Below are 17,431 nucleotides of genomic sequence, written 5' to 3'. Positions count from 1 at the left end.
CAATCCTTCTCCTTCCCCCCCTCCCCCCCCACCGACATTGTAAAGCTCGTTTTGGGCATGACAGCTTGTACTTCTCATTGTTGCAACAGGTCGGATGTGAGTCTTTTGTTGGACCCATGGATGGCATATTTCTTCCTCGGTCAGGTCTTGCCTGTTTGCTCTTAGAGTACTGTTGATGAATAGCCGCTGTAAGTTTTAGTGCACCCAGCCCATCATGCTCTTCTCCTGAGCTCCATGCTTCTTGTGTCCTGGACAAGGAGTCTTATCTACCTGAAGGTCATGATGTGGCTTCTGTGTTACCTAAGCATTTATGGCTCTGTTTCCCATTTAGATCTATGACACTTGTCTAATTGTATGTGTGTGTGCTGTGAACTAGGGTCAAGATTTATTTCCCACCCACGGATATCCAATTTACCTTGCTCAACTTGTTAGCAAGATAAGCATTGCTCTTACCCTGCAGTGTCCCCTGAGCCATAAATCCTGACTGGTCTCCATGGCTGTGTTTCTGGATGTTCCACTATGCATCCTCCCTGTATACAGGAGCTCAGTGGAGCTGGGCAAGGGTCCGAGCTCTGCCCGCTCCAACCTTCCAGCTATCCTGGCTGTTACAGGTGAAAACCATGCTAAGAGTTTAATGCAGGGATGTAGCTCAGTGGCAAAGCACTTCCATAGTAATTGCAACAGTCTGGGTTCGATTCCGCATACCTAAAAAGTAAAAAAAAAAAAGTTAAAAAAGATTAATGCAGTAATAATTGATGTTGTCACTAGTGGAGCTCATTAGTGCTATCTCTGATAGACAAAAAGCCACATCCACTTATTTTTGTCTGCATTCCTTTGGTTATTGATAAGACTGGACACCTTTCTGAGAGGATTGGCCATCTGCATGTCTTTCACTTTGCATACCTTATTCATCAGTGGATGAGATGCCTGCTTTGGTGTGACTTCAGGGCTCCCAGCCCGTCACAGAGACCAACGCATCACTGCTGCAGTCCACCAGCCCGAACTTTATTTTGACCACTTTTGCCTTGTGTAAGTTAAGAAACTTGATATTGACAGACACATCAACTGTTTTCTCTGGAACAAGGGTGTGCTGCTGGCTTCTTGTGGCTGCTGAACAAGATTTGTCCCGACTCTGACTGGAAACAGCAGTCAGGAGGCCAGATATTAGTCAGTCTTGTTGGGTTTAAGTCCAGAAGAGAATCCAGCTTCTAGAGACCCTGTGTCCTCAGCCCTCTGTCCTCTGCTGACCATTGGTGCTGCGGAGTCATGTTGAACCACAGTCCACGGGGCAGAAGCAGCCTGTTTGGGTGGGCAGCGATGGAGGCCCCATGGCCTTCTCCATCTGTGTGTATGCGGGTGAGTGGTTAGCACCTGCAGTGTCACAGTGAAACAGAGGAGAGGCCGGGAGACTCTCCACCCCTCCTGACCAGTGCACAGCCTCACCCCTCCTGATGAGCACGCTGCCTCACCCCTCCTGATCAGCACTGCCTTACCCTTCCTCATGAGCTCACAGCCTCACCCCTCCTGATCAGCACACAGCCTTACCACTGACCAGCCACAGCCTCACCCCGCCTGATCAGCACACAGCCTCACCCTTCCTGATCAGCACAGAGCCCCACCCCTCCTGACCAGCACTCAGCCTCACCCCTCCTCGCCAGTGTACATCACTTCTAGGTCCTTCACATGGGGGATCACTGGTCTGTTCCACACAGCAATGGTTCACAGCACACTTGGGGGCAAGTTTTCTCCCCTGCTTCCAGGGCCTCCTGTGTCTTAACTCCACTGTCTCTCCTGGGCCCTCCTGGGCCAGCTGTGGCCCACGGTGTCATGTCTGTTCCTTGCAGGCATGTAGGCTCTGAGTGTCCATTGGTGCCCCAGCTTGGCGCATTTCTCCATGTCATGCAGCATGTGGCTCACAGGATTTGTAATGAGGTGGTGTTCCCGGAGCCAGAAGTTCTGCCTGCAGCTGGAGCCCCTGCCTGTGCTCTGCAGAGTGCACTCAGCCTGCTGTTTGCCTCTCCAGACGCACTGCACTTCCTGCCTCGAGACATGAAATTCACCCAGCCAAGACTTGGCTCTTCTGCACCTAGCCAATGGCACAGTGTTCATAGCTGGCCCCAGACAGGATGTTCAGCTGCTTGTTTTAAGACAGGGAAATAGAAACACTGCAGGAACCATCACTTAGGCAGTGTGATGTTGTTGTTATTTCTTGAAAAAACTACGTTATAACAATGCAATTGAGACCAAAATAATAGATGAAAACTCACCTGCTTCCCTAGACGTAGACTCGGTAATGCCTGCTGCCCGCCCACACAGCACCCAGCGCGGTGGGATCGCAATGGGGACGCAGTCTGTGTTCTCCCAGGCAGTTGCTTTCAGTGTGTCTGAAAGGAATGGTGATCCCTTGAAGGTTCATTCACATCAGAGACAAAACAGCACATTCATGCCACTGTACAAGAACTGCTGTTTTCCTTGTTTACCTGCTTAAATATTTGCAGCATGTGTGTACAGATGTGTGTACATACTTGTGCACGTGTGTGTGGAACACAAGTACGGCTCCAGCTTTATCTTTTATAATAATGCAAATAGGGTTCATTATAATCTTGATGTATAATAAATTATAGTATTATATGTTGTAACTCTCAAGCCCTATAAATAGGGCTTGATCCCTATTTATAATAGGGCTCAAGCCCTCATCTTTATAATCCGAATGCTCTAGAGGTAGAGGTAGGAGGATCAAGAATTCCAGATCAGCCAGGGCTGCGTGCTGAGACACTGTCTCAAGAAAGCAAAAGGGGAGGGCAGTGAAGTCTGGGCTGGGAGCACGGAAGTGGAGGCCAGTGGCTGATGCTCATGATGCAGCAGCATTTCCATCTTGACACCAGCATCGCTTGCCTGGCTCCCAAGGATAGGAAGGCAGTCACACTGGAATCTGCGGGTCTCCTGTGCACCAGCCCACAGCCAGGGAGAGGGTGAGGCAGGCAGAGGGCTGAGGAGGACAGGCAGGCAAGGAGCGAGGGCAGCATGCGTCCTGGTGTCCGGGAGCAGCTGGAGCACTGCGTCTGAGAATAGCCTCCGCCCACAGCTCTCCAGGGCATGGGGAGGTCTCGAGGGCCTCCTGGTGGGTGATGAATAGTCAGCCAGGCCCCCGGTGTAACCCTGACCAGGAGCAGAATAAGTGAGGGCAGAAGTCAGGCTTCGTGCAGCAGGAAAGGCATCATAAGTTACCACATTCAGTCTGTGCCACCTTCCTCACTGTTGGCTTGCTGCCTGGCAGCCCCCTGCCCCCACGTGCAGTGTGCACACCTCCACACAGGCTCCAGTGTGAGCAGGGGGTCTCCTGTCGCTCTGTGTGTGCGTGTGTGTCCCGCCTCAGGGCCCTGAGCTCAGCTTCACATGCTCTTCTTTACATAGGCTCTTCTTGGGGAGTCTGCACCCCTTTGGCTGTGCTTGTGCCTCACACTCAGTGAACAAACAGGGCTGGGGTGGGGGCTCCAGTTCCCTTGGAAGATGAGCTTGGTTTTTTGGAATAGCTGTACAGAACTGGAAGCCCCTACCCAATGCTCTGGTCTTTACCACAAGGGGGTGGTTGGGGTGTTATCCCTGGAGCAGAGAAGGGACTGTGGTTGAGGTGTTTGGGACTGCAGGGCTGTACGGTGAGTCCGCTGACCTCCCACCAGCTGGACCATGGTGATCAGCATGCTCAGGGACATGGTCCTTCCTGTGGGCAAAGGAGGCCCGCTGTGCCTGAGCAGGGAGTGCCCAGTCTGTGTGACCCAGGCATGCAAGCTGGTGCACTCCGTTTCCAGAACAGGGCGCTGGGGAGGGAGGCCAGGTCTAGTGGATGGGGTCACCCAGTGAGACCCAGGTCCTCTGTGTGTGTGCTTCTCCCCAGGGAATGTATTTCCTTCCAGCCTGTTCTGCAGCTAGCTGTGGACACACCCTCTCGTCCTCCCGTGTCTTCCTGTACCCCCAGGCTGCAGCTATGATGTGATTCAGATGTGCAGGTTTCAACCATAGCCTCCAGCGGGAGCTAAGTGGGCGGCGTGTCGGACGTGCAGGGCGGGGCCTGCCAGGCACCCTCACTACCATGGTTTTGTCCCCAGTGATCACAGGTTGACCCAGCCGCTTTTAGAGCTCCATCAAAGACTCTGCCTTCTGCCCGTGCTTTGGGGCGGGCAGGCCTGTTCTCAGATACTGGTGCACCGCATGCCACAGGAACAGCGCTACTCAGGGCTCCAGTCTGGGGCCTGGCCCTCTGTGCCCTCTGCCTCTGCAGCGGCAGCAGGAAGGCCTTCTCCGTGTCTCCATCAAGGCAGTGAACAGATCCAAGCACCAGCTTCCAGGCAGCCCTCGACTCTTCCCAGCACTCAGGGCAGGAGGAGAGAGGTGGGGCGGGAGGGGTACGGTGGTCCAGAGCCTTGTCTCTGGACTTGGCTTCCCCTTTATCAGGGGCCATCTGAACCTAGGGCTACATCAGGGCCAAGCAGAGCCCTTGAAGCAGCCCCCAGCCCAGCCGTGAGGCCAGCTCTTCTGAGGAAGCAGCACCCGGTGCAGCCCTGACTTATGTCTCAGCTCCATTCATGTCCCACCCGTGTGGTCCCTTTGCCCTCATGACCCCAAGCTTGGCTTGCCCTTGTGTGGATAGACTTCCAGCCTAAGTACTGCATGCCTCTCTCCCTTGGTGACCAGTCAGAAATAGTAGCAATGACATGCTGGTCTGATGACTTTGTAGTCTACATTGTAATGCATTTATTCCTGGTTGGATGGGAGAAAGCCACTCTGTGGGAAGGCATGATTGTGCTCCCACCAGACCAAATAGGGCCCCCAGTCCCCCTTCCCACCTCCCCGCCCCCCAGCCAGCCAGCCAGCCAGCTCTGGGCTGGAGGAGATGAGGGAAAGAGACAGAGACAGCCAGAGCTCTGGATAAGTAGGACAGCTGCTCGGGGCTTATGAGGCTCCCTGGGTGGTCCGGGAAGTTGCCTCTGCTCTGCCTCTGTGGGTCCTCCTGCGGAACTGTGAAGTCTCCAGAGATCTAGAAATCCATGCCAGAAGCTGGACTTCCGTGCATCCCAGCTGAGACAACACTTGGCTTGTGGCCTGCTGGTGGCCGTTGGTGGCAGGTTTTCCTGTCCGGATGGAGTCACCATCACCTCGGCCATGGTCTGACCTGGTGGCACCGGCAGCTGTGATGGGGGAGGCCAGGGACTCAGGACTTGCCTGACACAAAGCCTGGCTCACGGGGAGGAGCCAGGCTTGCTCCAGAGGACACTGCCTGGCCGCTGGGTCTCCTTGAGGGTTTGTGTTGCATCTCATTCTGTTTTCGTGCTGCCAGCCTCCTTTTCCATGTGGGTTCAGGTGGACAGACCCTGATATGTGAGGGGAAGTGACGCTGGCAGCCACAGTAGTGGAGGCTCTGAGACCAGCGAGGGTCGGGGCCTGTGTTCTGAGGCTGGGGCTGCTGCTGCTGCTGCTGCTGCTGCTGCTGCTGGTAGTCCTTCCTGAGTCCTCCATGTGAGCACAGCCCACCCCCAAGAGCGTCCTTCAGTGACAACCCACTTAGCTGGGCAGGGTGGACAGCTTATGCAGCTGCTGAGCCCGTGGGGAGTGAAGGACAACCCCTCAGGGGCCAGGGGCCCGATGTATTTCTCTTGCAGGAGGCCCTGGGTGTCCCTTTGTGAGGACCATCTGTGATGGCTCCGCCCAGATCAGACCATGCTGCTGGGCAGGTACTCTGTGCCCCCTCCTCACCAGCGTTAATTTGTGTAGAGGTACCCGGACAAAAGCACGAGTAGATTCCGCAGCTAAAGCATCCTACGTTAAGGGCACTGTCCTTTCCTAGGCAGCTTAGAGGATTACCGTGAGCTTTGTCAAAGGGTGGGGCGCTGGCCTCAGGGCCGGGCTTTCTGGACACATCACCTTTGGGTCCTGGGTGGCCATGGAGTTGAGGGTCCAGGGGGGGAGCCGGGTCTAAGGCATCTTGTCCTGAGGTCAGCACAGTGCATCCTCTTCAGGAGTCAGCTGTGATGCCACTGTGTGGAGCGGAGGCCTCAGTCCTCCCTGCGGCGTGCCTGGGCCGTTCCACCACACCCAGCCCCTGAGCTCCCATGTCACTTGTGTTTGTGCTGGTCCCTCGCAGCGATGTGTGTCATTTCCTGTCCTCTGCCTGCCTCCTCGGGATCCCCACACTGTCACTAGGCGGGAGGTCATTGCTGATGGAGCCCGGGGCTGCCCTTGCTCTTGCCCACCCTCCTCTCTCCTGCACCAACATGGGCACCCTCTTCTCCATCTAGGCCACTGTGTGGGATAAGTGTTTCATTTTTTTCACGGAAGTCTTTGTTCAGGGCTGCTTAATTCTGCTGGAGTGCTCAGCCAAGCAGTAGAAATGTGTATCTTTTAAGTAAAAGCTTTTCACAGAACAAGCCTGGTGCTTTGGAAAGACTAAAGTGGTTTTCCTCATCTGAGAATGACAGGTGATCATCTCAGAAGCAATTGGCCGTCACCCCACAATAACCCCGTAAATAGGGCTGTTTTCCTGAATTTTAGACTCAGTAGCAACTGTTACAGTGAATAAGTAGAACAGCCCCTATCACCAGGGACACATTTCAGAAAAAGTCAACCACACCGAGTCTGCAAAGTGGGAGCAGCATGGCGGTGACCCCACCAAGATGGGCCCGGCTATCTTCCTGCCAGTGTTATTATTTTGCTTAACTTTGCATAGGGAAGGGTCACAGAGTAGGAAATCTGAGATGTTTCCAACTTCCACCATTGCTCTGCATAACATCAGCAGCTGTTGACCAGTGTTGCCGACATTGTGGTCTAGCATTCCCCGGTTTATCGTACAGTTTGGCTCGTCCCTGTTCACTGTCTCTTCCTGGCTCTTTTGGGCCCTCCCCAGTGCAGCTCTAGTCTGCACACACACGCAAACACACAACCCAGTGTAGATTTATTGGGGTACCATCTCTAAAGTATGAAATTGAATTACTCCAGTGAGGATCGTCAGCACACGTACACCCCATTTCCTGGCCCCCATTAATACCTTCCCTCTTGCCCTTCATGCCAAGGTGACCAGTCATCTCTGTTCTGTCGCTGTAGGTCAACTTAAATTTTCTAGTATATAAGTAGAATCGCCATTCTTTCATTCAACTACTCACTAGCTGTCTGGCTATTTCATCCTTTGGAGCAGTCCACCTGTAGCTCTGCCTTCTCTGTGGCTTTCCCCAGGCTGTCCTGCGCAGCACACACTCCAGTGCAGCCTCCATTCCCTGCCATTCCGTCTCCTCTTGCAGGTTCTGACCATGGCCCAGCGGAGCACTCAGTGGGCCCTGGGATGGGTTCGGGACCCTTTTCCCCTGGGTTTCTCCTGCTAGAACTGCACCCAGTTCCAGGCACCAGAGACTGTGCTACCCATCAGCACCATCTGGAAATTCTCTCTGTTGAAACTGGGGCCATCAGGGAGTTCCCCTCTGGGCCTGCTTCCCACCCCTCAGGTGTGTCCCTCATCCACCACCAACTTCTCAGCTCTTGAAGCCCCAGTTCATAAACTACCCTACGTGGTGGTTAGTTCTGGCAGGCAGTTAACTGGTTTCTCTAGTGTGGACAGGAGTCTCATCTGGCCTTTATACCTGTGTTGCTATCCTGTTTCTGAGGCGTGAAAATCCATTTAATATTTGAACCTACGTTGGAATAAATTAGTTTAAAAATTAACTTATGGAGGGAACAAGTGTGGAAGACTGAAATAGAGCAGAAGTGCTAAGGGCTTCCAGCTGGGCCGTCGTCTTCCTCAGCTCCATGCTGCGAGGGTCCAGGCAGCTCTCTCTACTGAAATGTGGATTTTATCCTATGGATCTTGACAAGCTGTCCAGTTTCATATCTTTTAGGCAGATTTACCTCAGCATTCACAGTGGCTTCGTCTATGTACGATTCTTAAGTTTTCCTCTAAGGGGTAGTAATTGCCTCCCTGTTTTCCTGTTAACTAATGAGTTAAGCAGCGTCTTCCATAGGTGTTCATTTTACAGAATCGGTGTGAGCGTCATGGGACTTGCCCACCGGATATTATCCCTTTGTGTGGAGGACTTTCAGGGCGAGCTGAACATCTTCTTTATTGACAAGGTTGAGTGTATGTGTTTGGGACCTAGGGAGATTGGGATGAAGCTGTTTTATTTATGAGAAATATAAAATAGAGTAGCAGATGGGATAATGTGAAATAAGCAATAAGAACAGAAATAGGAGGCAAGCAGACCCTGGTAAGAGCTGCACCAGGGCACCAAGCATGGCCTTTCTCGGAAGGTTCCGGAGTGCACATTGGGAGCCATCGAGTCTCTCTCATGGACAGAGCCTCATTCCAGTGAGGGGTATCAGGTTTGGGGACACAGCTGCAGAGTCAGGCTGCAAAACAGAATTTCTCAACCTTTTAAATCTGTGCCATCATTTCTGCAGAAGTCTTGTATTTCCTAGGTGATTTGGGTACATACCTGTAATTGGAATTTCCCGATTATCTGCCAATCCTCCGGCCTGGGAAATGGTATTGGAGTTGTATTTGTAGATGGCTGAGTGTCATCGGCAGGTGGACACGGTGTCCACCTGTTCTGGATGTAACCCTTTTCAGACATGCAGGAGGTTGCACTGCAGTTTATAACCCAGGAAGGTTTTCTGGCTCAAGGACAAAATTCATAGTGTTGGAAACAAGAACAACTCAGATGATGGATTTAGGAACCAGTCTGTTCCTCTTACTGTAATAAAGACCATCGATCTTCCTGAGGCCCAGATCCAGCCTCGTGGGATCCCAGTCTCATCACAATTCAGGAGCAGGAGAATGATGGTGGACTCTCAGGAAAGACTGAGCGGACCAGCGTCAGAGCATCAGTTTGGCCTCCACTTCTTCTCTTTTTACATCACAGCATGGTAGCATCAGAACAGAGTTTGTGGAGCATCTTGGAACAGTTCTAGCCCAGTATCTAGGGGGAAATAATTTGTAGTGTCAACATTTCATGAGCAATTTAGGAACATCTAGGAGGAAAAACAATCCCAAGAGAGCCCTCACTGCAAACACTGACAGCCCTGTTGTGGGTGAGGTGGATCTGATGGGCCAAGGTTGCAGATGGATAGGAGCACCATGGTCCCCCACGGATCTGGCCCGGACCACATAAGAGGTGCATACAGATGGCGTGGGAGCACCACAGCACAGTCGCCTCCCGCCCCTGCCCCCTGTGGATCTGTCCCCAGCCACATAAGAGGTGCTTGAATGCAGAGCTCCAATGAAGCAGAAGTACGTCATCCCCCCCACCACGGGACATGGTGGTGCCATTCCTACAGCCAGTGTCGTGCATCCATTGAGTTTGGGGTTCTCGTGCTGCCATGGACAGAGCTGGGGTTAGAGATCAAGAAAAGGAGGAATGGTAATTTCCACTTATTTGGTGCTATCCATATGGCTGGAGTAACAGGACACTTCAGAGAGGCAGTCCCACAGGTCTGGGAGTGGAAGGAGCCCTTGATATGCTTCCATGTTTTCTTCTTTCCAGGCAGGCATCCCTGTGGGGTGCATGTCTGAACCCCTCACCTATCCCCCCTCACCAGCGCCTGCTGGTGGCTTGACACGTCTGTGGAGCTTGCCTGGCCAGCATCACTGTGTTCTTCCATGATGCTGGGTCACACTGAAGGGTGAGCTGCTCACAGAGTTGGGCAGTAGGACTGGCAGGGTCACACCCTGCATCGTGCTCATGATTTTTCCTTGTCTTTAGCATTCCGAAGTCTTGATTATGAGGCGTAGGGCACTGGTTTGTGTTTGTTCTGCTTCTCAAATCTGTATGTTCACATGTTTTGCCGAATTTAAGACATTCCAGCTATTATTTCTGGAGTGTTTGCCAGCCCTCTGGGACTTCAGCGGCACGGAGGTGAGAGCGGCTGCTCTGGTACCGCGAGCTCCAAGATTCTGTTACTATTTGTTTACAGTGTATTTTCTTTCTGTTGTTAAATTGTATAATTTGTCGATTTTTTTCTTCAAATTATTCTTCCTGTTCTTTGATTGCTCTATCTTGCTATTGATCCCATTCATTGAAGTTTTAATTTCAGTTATTATTGTTTTTCTAAAATTTCCATTTAGTTCTCTTTTATGTCATCTGTTTCTTTGCCAAGATTTTGTAATTTTCATCTTTCAAGTAAGTGTTACTGTTTGTGAAAGCATTCTGATGGCAGCTTTGAAAACGCTTGTCAGTAATTCCTCTGCTGGGTCAGTCAGTGTTGACGTCTGTTCATTTTCTTCTCAAGTTGAGAGTCTCCTGACCCTTGATCTGACAAAAGTTTTCAGCTGCGCCTGGACACCTGCGTGAGGCCATGAAGCTCTCAATCGTACGTGGGCCTTTGGGTGAGAGCCCTCTCTGACCCATCGCTGGGGTGCTGCGCTGCTCCAGACCGTCTGTCTGAGCCTGGCCCTCTGCCCAGGCATTCTGACCCTCTAACTTCACGGGTGAGACTATACGCTGGCTGACCTCTACACAAGGAATATTCAGGCAATGCTCAGACATTGTATTTTCTCCCCCTTCATGTGAGCAGTGATCAGGGGAGGGCCGCTTGCATCCCATCTTGTTCACAGTGGCCAGGGGCCTGCACCTTGCAGGGACTTTCCGGAGCTCACGCTTCCTGCTAGATGGAAGATGACCAGGTTGTCCAGGACAAGCTCCTTGCTGGAGCCAATACCCATGTTTCAGAGCAACAGGGTCCCTGGGTAAGGAGCTCAGAGGGGCTTGGGTGCCCAACAGTGATGAAGAAAACCAGGGACAGCCCCTCTCCCCCTAGGGAGGTGCATAGCATGTTGGCACCTTCCATGTTTCTCTTCAGAATTAAGCGTGGGCCACGAAAGATGACTCACCTTCCTTCCTCTGGCACAGCTGCACTCCCATTTGTTGAAAAACGCCTGCTCCCATCTGCCTGAGAATCTCGAAGCCTTTTTTGGAAACTTGTTGAGGGCCTTTCTCCAGACACTGATGGAGGAGCTTCGCTCTTCCCAGCCCCAGAGCTGAGCCCTAGAGGAAACTTCTGAGGGCTGACCCCAGTCAGGGAGTTCCTCTTCTGAGCTGTGATCTTGGCCCCAGATCCGATTGAAGAATGTCTGCTCTCCCTCCAGACCACACATGCTCAGCTCGTTGCCTGCTGGCTGGGTCTGATTGCCTTGAAGATGATTTATCTCTGGCCTAGGAGGGCCAGGAGCTCAAAGGCAGACCAGGGCAATGTGAATATGACCCAGGAAGTGTGAATATGACCAGGGAAACGTGGAGCCCAGCCACCCAGGATGGGGAAGAGCATCCCGGGGTCCTCCTGGGGCTCCGCTTGCTGTGGGCATTGTGGCCACCGCCAGGTTAGAATGGTGCAGGCCAGCGTGGGGTGCCTGATGTGCTGTCCTCGTGGGTGTGGCTCCCAGCAACGCTGAGCTGCAGTGGAGGGAGCAGCAAAGGCTCACAGCCAGGATGTTCATGGTCAGACAATGCAGTGGGAGCCATCCAGCCAGGGGAGAGGTTCCTGGCTCAACTGGGAAAGAGCTAGACCCCGGGCAAGAGCCAAACCACCTGGGAGTGACCCTCGTGTCCCCACAGGGTGAGGCCTGAGGCCTGGCTCCTGGCACAGTCCCTTGAGGAGCCACTATCCTGTCAAGTTGAAGGCTCTGCTGCAGTCAGCCTGAGCTGGCCAACAGGGAGGTCCAGGAGATGATGAGGGCTTGAAAACAAGATGGTTCATCCGTCTGTCACTTTCTCATTCCTACCTCCCTTCACCTGACAGGCACTGCTGTGTGTAGCCACTCGGGCACTGGACCCAAAGGGTCTGTCCACACTGTGCTCACAGGGGGATGATGGCCAGCTGCCGCTGGCCATGTGGTGATCAGGACTATGAGAAGTAGATGAGAGGAATGGGGCTAGGGAAGATAGGGCGGGGTCCGGGGATGGACTGGCGATATTGCTATAAACCGTCCCAGAAGATCTCTCAAGGGAATCAGTTTGAGAGAGTCCTGACAGGAGGGAGGGTACTGCGGTTGACTTGGATGAACAGCATTCACAAGGGTGGGTACATTTGACGCAAAGGCCCTGCGGTCAGCAGTGCCGGCTTGTGGCCGGTATGGGCAGAGGAGAAGTGGGCAGGAGTCGAGGTGGAATGCAGGTGGCCACGCTTTGTGGCTGCGCTACTGCTCAGCACCAGCCTGCATCTCCAGCTGTGAGGAGGCCTCTTCCACACGAGGACCACCTCACGCAGCATCTCTATTTTCTTATTTCAGACTCACAAGCAGTACCTTGAAGCCACCAATGAGAGCAGCCGCTTCTTCCTGTACTGTGCCTTCTTAGACTTCAGGTATGGTGGGTGCCGGGGCCCCCGCAGGCACAAGGGCGGCAGGAAGGATGGGACTGTGGGCCAGATGGCAGTCACGCAGACCAGGGTAGATCCAGGCCACCCGTGTAGCCAGCAGGGTTGCATGATCACAGGTGCTGAGTTTTGCAGCCAGTTGTTGTGCAGATGCATCAGCATGAGCCTCAAGAGGCCCAGGGCAACCAGGTCAGGGGAGGGGAGCTGATGGTGGGGGTGGGGGGATAGAGCATGCTGTGTGGCTGGGCAGTCCTGAGGCCTGGATGCCCCTGACCTGAGGAGCCTGAGCGTGTGGCTGGGAACGGGTGTGGGGAGCAGCCCTCTGCCGGGTGATAAGTCAGCATTTCAGGGTCTCATATTTAGAGTTGATGTCCAGAAGCATATCCAGGAATAGGAACAAGTTCTATTGCCAAAAACCCCACAAATACCTTAGAAAAAATAATGAGAACTAAAGATGGAGCTTGTGAGAAGAAGCAAATGGACAGTGGGGGCGGGGAAAGGTGCCCAGCATGGCTGGTCATCACCGGTCCCCAGTGAGGATGCAGAGGGCAGTGTGCCCCAACCCTCCCCCCACCCCCCGCAGACGCAAGGCCCTCTTCCTCCTCCAGTTTTTCCAGTTCCTTTATCAGGTTTTGGAGTTGTGTTGCTAGCAGCACATATGCTTTGGTTGTCCAGCCTCCTATCTTCATGTAATACCCTCCTTGATCCTAGGCCTGTGTGTTGGTCTCATTTAAAGGCAGCTGCTTGGCTTTAGATTTGTGCTTACATCTTTATGTCCTGTGAGTGGATATCTTCACCCACATTTTTGTCTGATCTGATTTGTGCATTTATATTTGAAGTGGGTTTTTTTTTTTAGACTACATATGACTATGTTTTTTCTTGCTTTTTTTTTAATCCTTTACTTTTTTTCCCACTACTGGAGTTGAACTCAAGGCCTTTTACCCAGGCAAGCCTGGGTAAAATTTGTTTTTAATTGGTGTGTTTAGGTAACTTGAATTTAATATGATTATTGATACAGTTAGATTAAAACTGACTCTTTTGCTAGATGTTTTCTAATTTTTCCATCTTTTCCTTGCTTCTTGTGTTTTGTTTACTTATTTTTTTCTCTATTTGATTTTGGGAGTATTTTTATGATGTTATTTTACTTCACCAGTGACTTCTAATCTATGCTTCCTTTTGAAGTTTTTGTAACAGTTACCTTAAGTTTGCTGTAGATTTGTTGAGTTCATCGTTGTCTGCCCTCAGTCAGTACTGTGTCATTCATGGTTTTAGAAGTGTGACTGGCATTCCCACAGCTCCTGCTGCCCAGGCCTGGCTGACTCCTCAGTTGTGTCTTCTGGTGCCACGAAGGCGAGGTGACATGTCCTAGGTGCCATAACTGTTAAGTGACGTGGCTGCTGCCTGCCCCCTGACACGGATCATCTTGTAGAAAGTTGAACAAGACCACAGCAGTGACGCCCACAATGGGGCCCTGCAGGCTTCCTTCCCGAGGTCTCACCCGTGTCTTTGCAGAGCTACATTTCCCCGTGCTACTTTCCATTAGCCTTTTCTTGTGCAAGTCTGTTGAAAATCAATTCAGCTCTTGGTTAAGAGAATTAGTCTCCTGTATTCTGAAAGGTATTTTCACTGTGCCACTTTATTTTTTCTAAATTTATTCTCTAAGAAGTTATGTAACTAATATCTCAGTATATTATTCTTTTAGAAAGTAAAGCGTTATGATACTGGGGTTTCAATTCAGGGCCTCCCGCTTGCTAGGCAGTGTTCTGTCACTTCAGCATGCCTCTAGCCCTTTTTTTGTGTTATTTTTCTAGTAGAGTTTTTTCCCCACCTCCCCATCCCAGCTGACCTGAACTGCAATCCTCCTATTTCTACTTCCCATGTACAAGGATGACGGACATACGTCACTATGACTAGCCTTTTATTGCTTGAAATGAGTTCTTTAGAATTTTTTTTACCTGGGCTAACTTCCAACCACGATATTCCCAGTCTGAGCCTCCCAAGTAGCCAAGATTATGCATGTGAATCACTACTGTAGGCTTAAAGTATTATTTTAATTTTATTTTGCTGGTACTGGGGTTTAAACTCAGGGCCTTGCCCTTGCACAACTTGCTGGCTCAACTGGTGCTCTACGGCTTGAGCCACTCTTCCAGCCCTGCTTTTCATAGACAGAGTCTTGTGGATTTTACTGCTTACACTGGCTTCAAACTATGATCCTCTAGGTATCAGATGGCACCACACCCATTCTGAAGTAGTATTAATGTTATTGTGCCAGTCCTGGGACTTGAACTCAGGGCCTGGTTGTTATTCCTGAGCATTTTTGCTTAAGGCTAGCACTCTACCACTTAAGCCACAACTCTGCTTCTAATTTTTTCAGGTAGTTAATTGGATACAAGAATCTCACAGCCTTTTCCTACCCAGGTTGGCTTCGAACCATAATCCATAATACTCAGAGCCTCCTGAGTAGCTGGGATTACAAGTGTGAGACTCCAGTGCCCACATAAACTATTTTCCCCTTTGTGCTTTATTCTTGTCCTCCCCAGCAATGACCACTGAGAGTGTGTGCATGTGTGCATGCACGCACACACACACTTCTCAATAATTGACATATTGTCTATGTTCATAGGAAGTACTTGGTGTTATTTAGTTTAACATTCCTTTTATCATTCCACCCCATCTTAGTTTTGTGTTCTGCCCCTGTTGATAGCTGTGTCTTTTGTTGTATTTGCAAATATTCTCCATGCAGTTGAGTGACCACTTCTTGTCTAGCTGCAGACTTCAGAGGTCGTGGGCTGTGCACATTTTTGAGGCTGTGCAGCAGGAGGGAGCTGTCTTTTTGTGTCCAAAACTGCTTTGGGAATGAAACTTCACCCCGTGAGGGGCCACACTCGGCTCTGCACCCCTGCTGGTTGAGGCAGCATCACACCTTACAGTGTTCTTCCTCTGTGGCACTCACAGCGTCTGGCAGGATTTCTAAATCTATCTCCTGACATGTCTACTTGTTCAGTGTCTGCTGATTCTCAGGTTACCTCTAATCACAGTTGCATTTGTGCGTGCAGCAGACAGACACAGGAGCTGTAGAAAATAACAGCATATATGGTAGCCCCTGTCTGGGTCCTGGGAAATTAGACTTAAGGGTGAGGTAGAGTGAGGCAGGGGCATCCACCATTGTCGGTCTCTTATCCTGAAGTTATTGATGGGGCCGGGCTCTGCTGAGCAGGTGGTTCAGTGGCTCTGGCCTTGCTCTGCAGATGCTTCCTGCCTCCCTCGAGTAACTCATCAATCCCTAGAACTGCTGTCTCTCAGTCCTCTGACTCCCCTTGGAATGGCCTTCCCACCTCCTTCAGATCCACTGGGGAAGGGCTCCACATGGTGCTGGCACATGCTGGGACGTTGGTGTGCTCCTAGTGTGTGTTCCTCAGCTGGGAGGTGCAGGACAGGCACGGCTTGTCCCGGTGGATGGACACGCACTATGGCCTCCACGGTGGTGTTTCGGTTACAACTCAATATGAAGCAAAGACAAACCACTCCTGTTCCTCATCTCTATCAACTCCTTTCCCTAAGGGCTCCTGCCTTTGCTTGAAGCAAAGGTTTGTCTTTGCTGATTGCTTAAAGCTGCAGCTCTGCGAAGATCCACTTCTGACACCTATGGGGAACTTGAAAATACAGAGAAGTACAGACCATGATTTCAAAATTGTCCATCTTCTCGCTGCATTCATTAGCCACCTGCCATCCACATGCTTGTGGAGGTCATTTCTTGTCTAAGCGCCTGCTGTAAGCAACTATACTAGTCACGTGCCAGTTACAAGCAAGGCCATCATAAAGGAAGTGTCCCCTGCATCCTTTACAGCTTAGCTTCCCTTTTCCCTCCCTGGGTGACCACGGTGGAGGGTCCCTTCTGTACCCACAGGACGCCCCCCGGACATGCACAGTGGGGTTGTTCTGTGCTCTGGCATCATTGTATCTGCAGCAGTGCACCCTGGTTAGGGACGCAGTAGTTTCCCTCCTATTTTCCTTGTATAGCATTTTGCTTCTGTTTGGCCATATTTGTATACGCTGTATCTTGTTTTTATTGTGTTTCTATGGACCGCATCTCATTTATCTATCTTGCCATATTTCTGTACACTGCTTTCATTAGTCCACTCCTCTGATGGACACTTGCTGCTGTAGTGGTTTCTTGAATCACTCAGGATTTGCTGAGTTTCCTCGGCTGTGTGTGTGTGCGTGCGCACACGTGTGCATAGCCCAGCACCCCTGAGCTGGCCACCCACACATTGGTCACTTGGTCTCACGCTGGGCCTAGTCCAGGCGCTTTCCAGAGTGGCAGTGCAGGGCAGCTCGTCCCCCCACCCCAGCAGAAGCTGTCATCCCCTCAACACCAGCAGCGGCCACTCTGCTGGGCAGGCTCTAAGAATGCCATGCTGCAGGTCTGGGCTGCCGCTCCCCAGCAGGGGAGGCAAGTGGCCTGTGGGGCTGGGGATGTGGCTCTCTCTGGCCCTGGCCAAGGTTTGGCGCTGCCCCACTGACCGTGCCTGCTGTCTCCTCAGCTCCGGGGAAGGCATCTGGTCGAGCCAGGGCTGTGCGCTCACGGAAGGAAACCTCAGCCACTCCGTCTGCCACTGCACGCACCTCACCAACTTCGCCATCCTCATGCAGGTGGTCCCTCTGGAGGTAGGTGCTCCTGCGGCCTGGCATCGGCTGAGCAGGCCCCAGACCCACGGCCAGGCTGTGCCGTCCTTTTTATGTCCCCGGGAATGACTGGACCCACTGTTACCACGTTTGAAGGGCGAGCTGAAGGTGACCTGATGCACATGGAAAGCCCACAGTGAGGGGAACTGGAGGGGACAAGGACGCCACAGAGGCCTGGAAGGGGGTTCGTAGAAGCCCCTGGGCTGCCTGCCCTTGGGGAGACATTCAGAGGCCGCGTAAAGAGCCAGGAGGTCTTCGGAGAGGTGTGAGCACCAGCAGTGTGAGCATCAGGGGGGCCTGCGGAGAGGTGTGAGCACCAGCGGTGTGAGCATCAGGGGGGCCTGCGGATAGGTGTGACCACCAGCGGTGTGAGCATCAGGGGGTCTGCAGAGAGGTG

The 17,431-nt window shown here is 52.0% G+C and overlaps 1 protein-coding gene across 1 annotated transcript in view; it reads left to right on the top strand.

Annotated features, from left to right (window-relative positions):
• Positions 1 to 17,431, top strand: part of Adgrd1 (adhesion G protein-coupled receptor D1) — a 130,450-nt gene that overhangs the window by 48,209 nt on the left and 64,810 nt on the right. The window contains exons 15-16 of the mRNA XM_013023037.1: positions 12,263 to 12,336; positions 16,893 to 17,016. Coding sequence (XP_012878491.1) covers positions 12,263 to 12,336; positions 16,893 to 17,016 — 198 coding nt within the window. The remainder of the gene's footprint in view (positions 1 to 12,262; positions 12,337 to 16,892; positions 17,017 to 17,431) is intronic.

Source organism: Dipodomys ordii, unplaced genomic scaffold (genome assembly GCF_000151885.1).
Source record: "Dipodomys ordii isolate 6190 unplaced genomic scaffold, Dord_2.0 Scaffold66, whole genome shotgun sequence".
Taxonomy (NCBI): domain Eukaryota; kingdom Metazoa; phylum Chordata; class Mammalia; order Rodentia; family Heteromyidae; genus Dipodomys; species Dipodomys ordii.
Note: the sequence above shows the minus strand (reverse complement) of the source record. Positions and strands in the feature narration are given on the sequence as shown.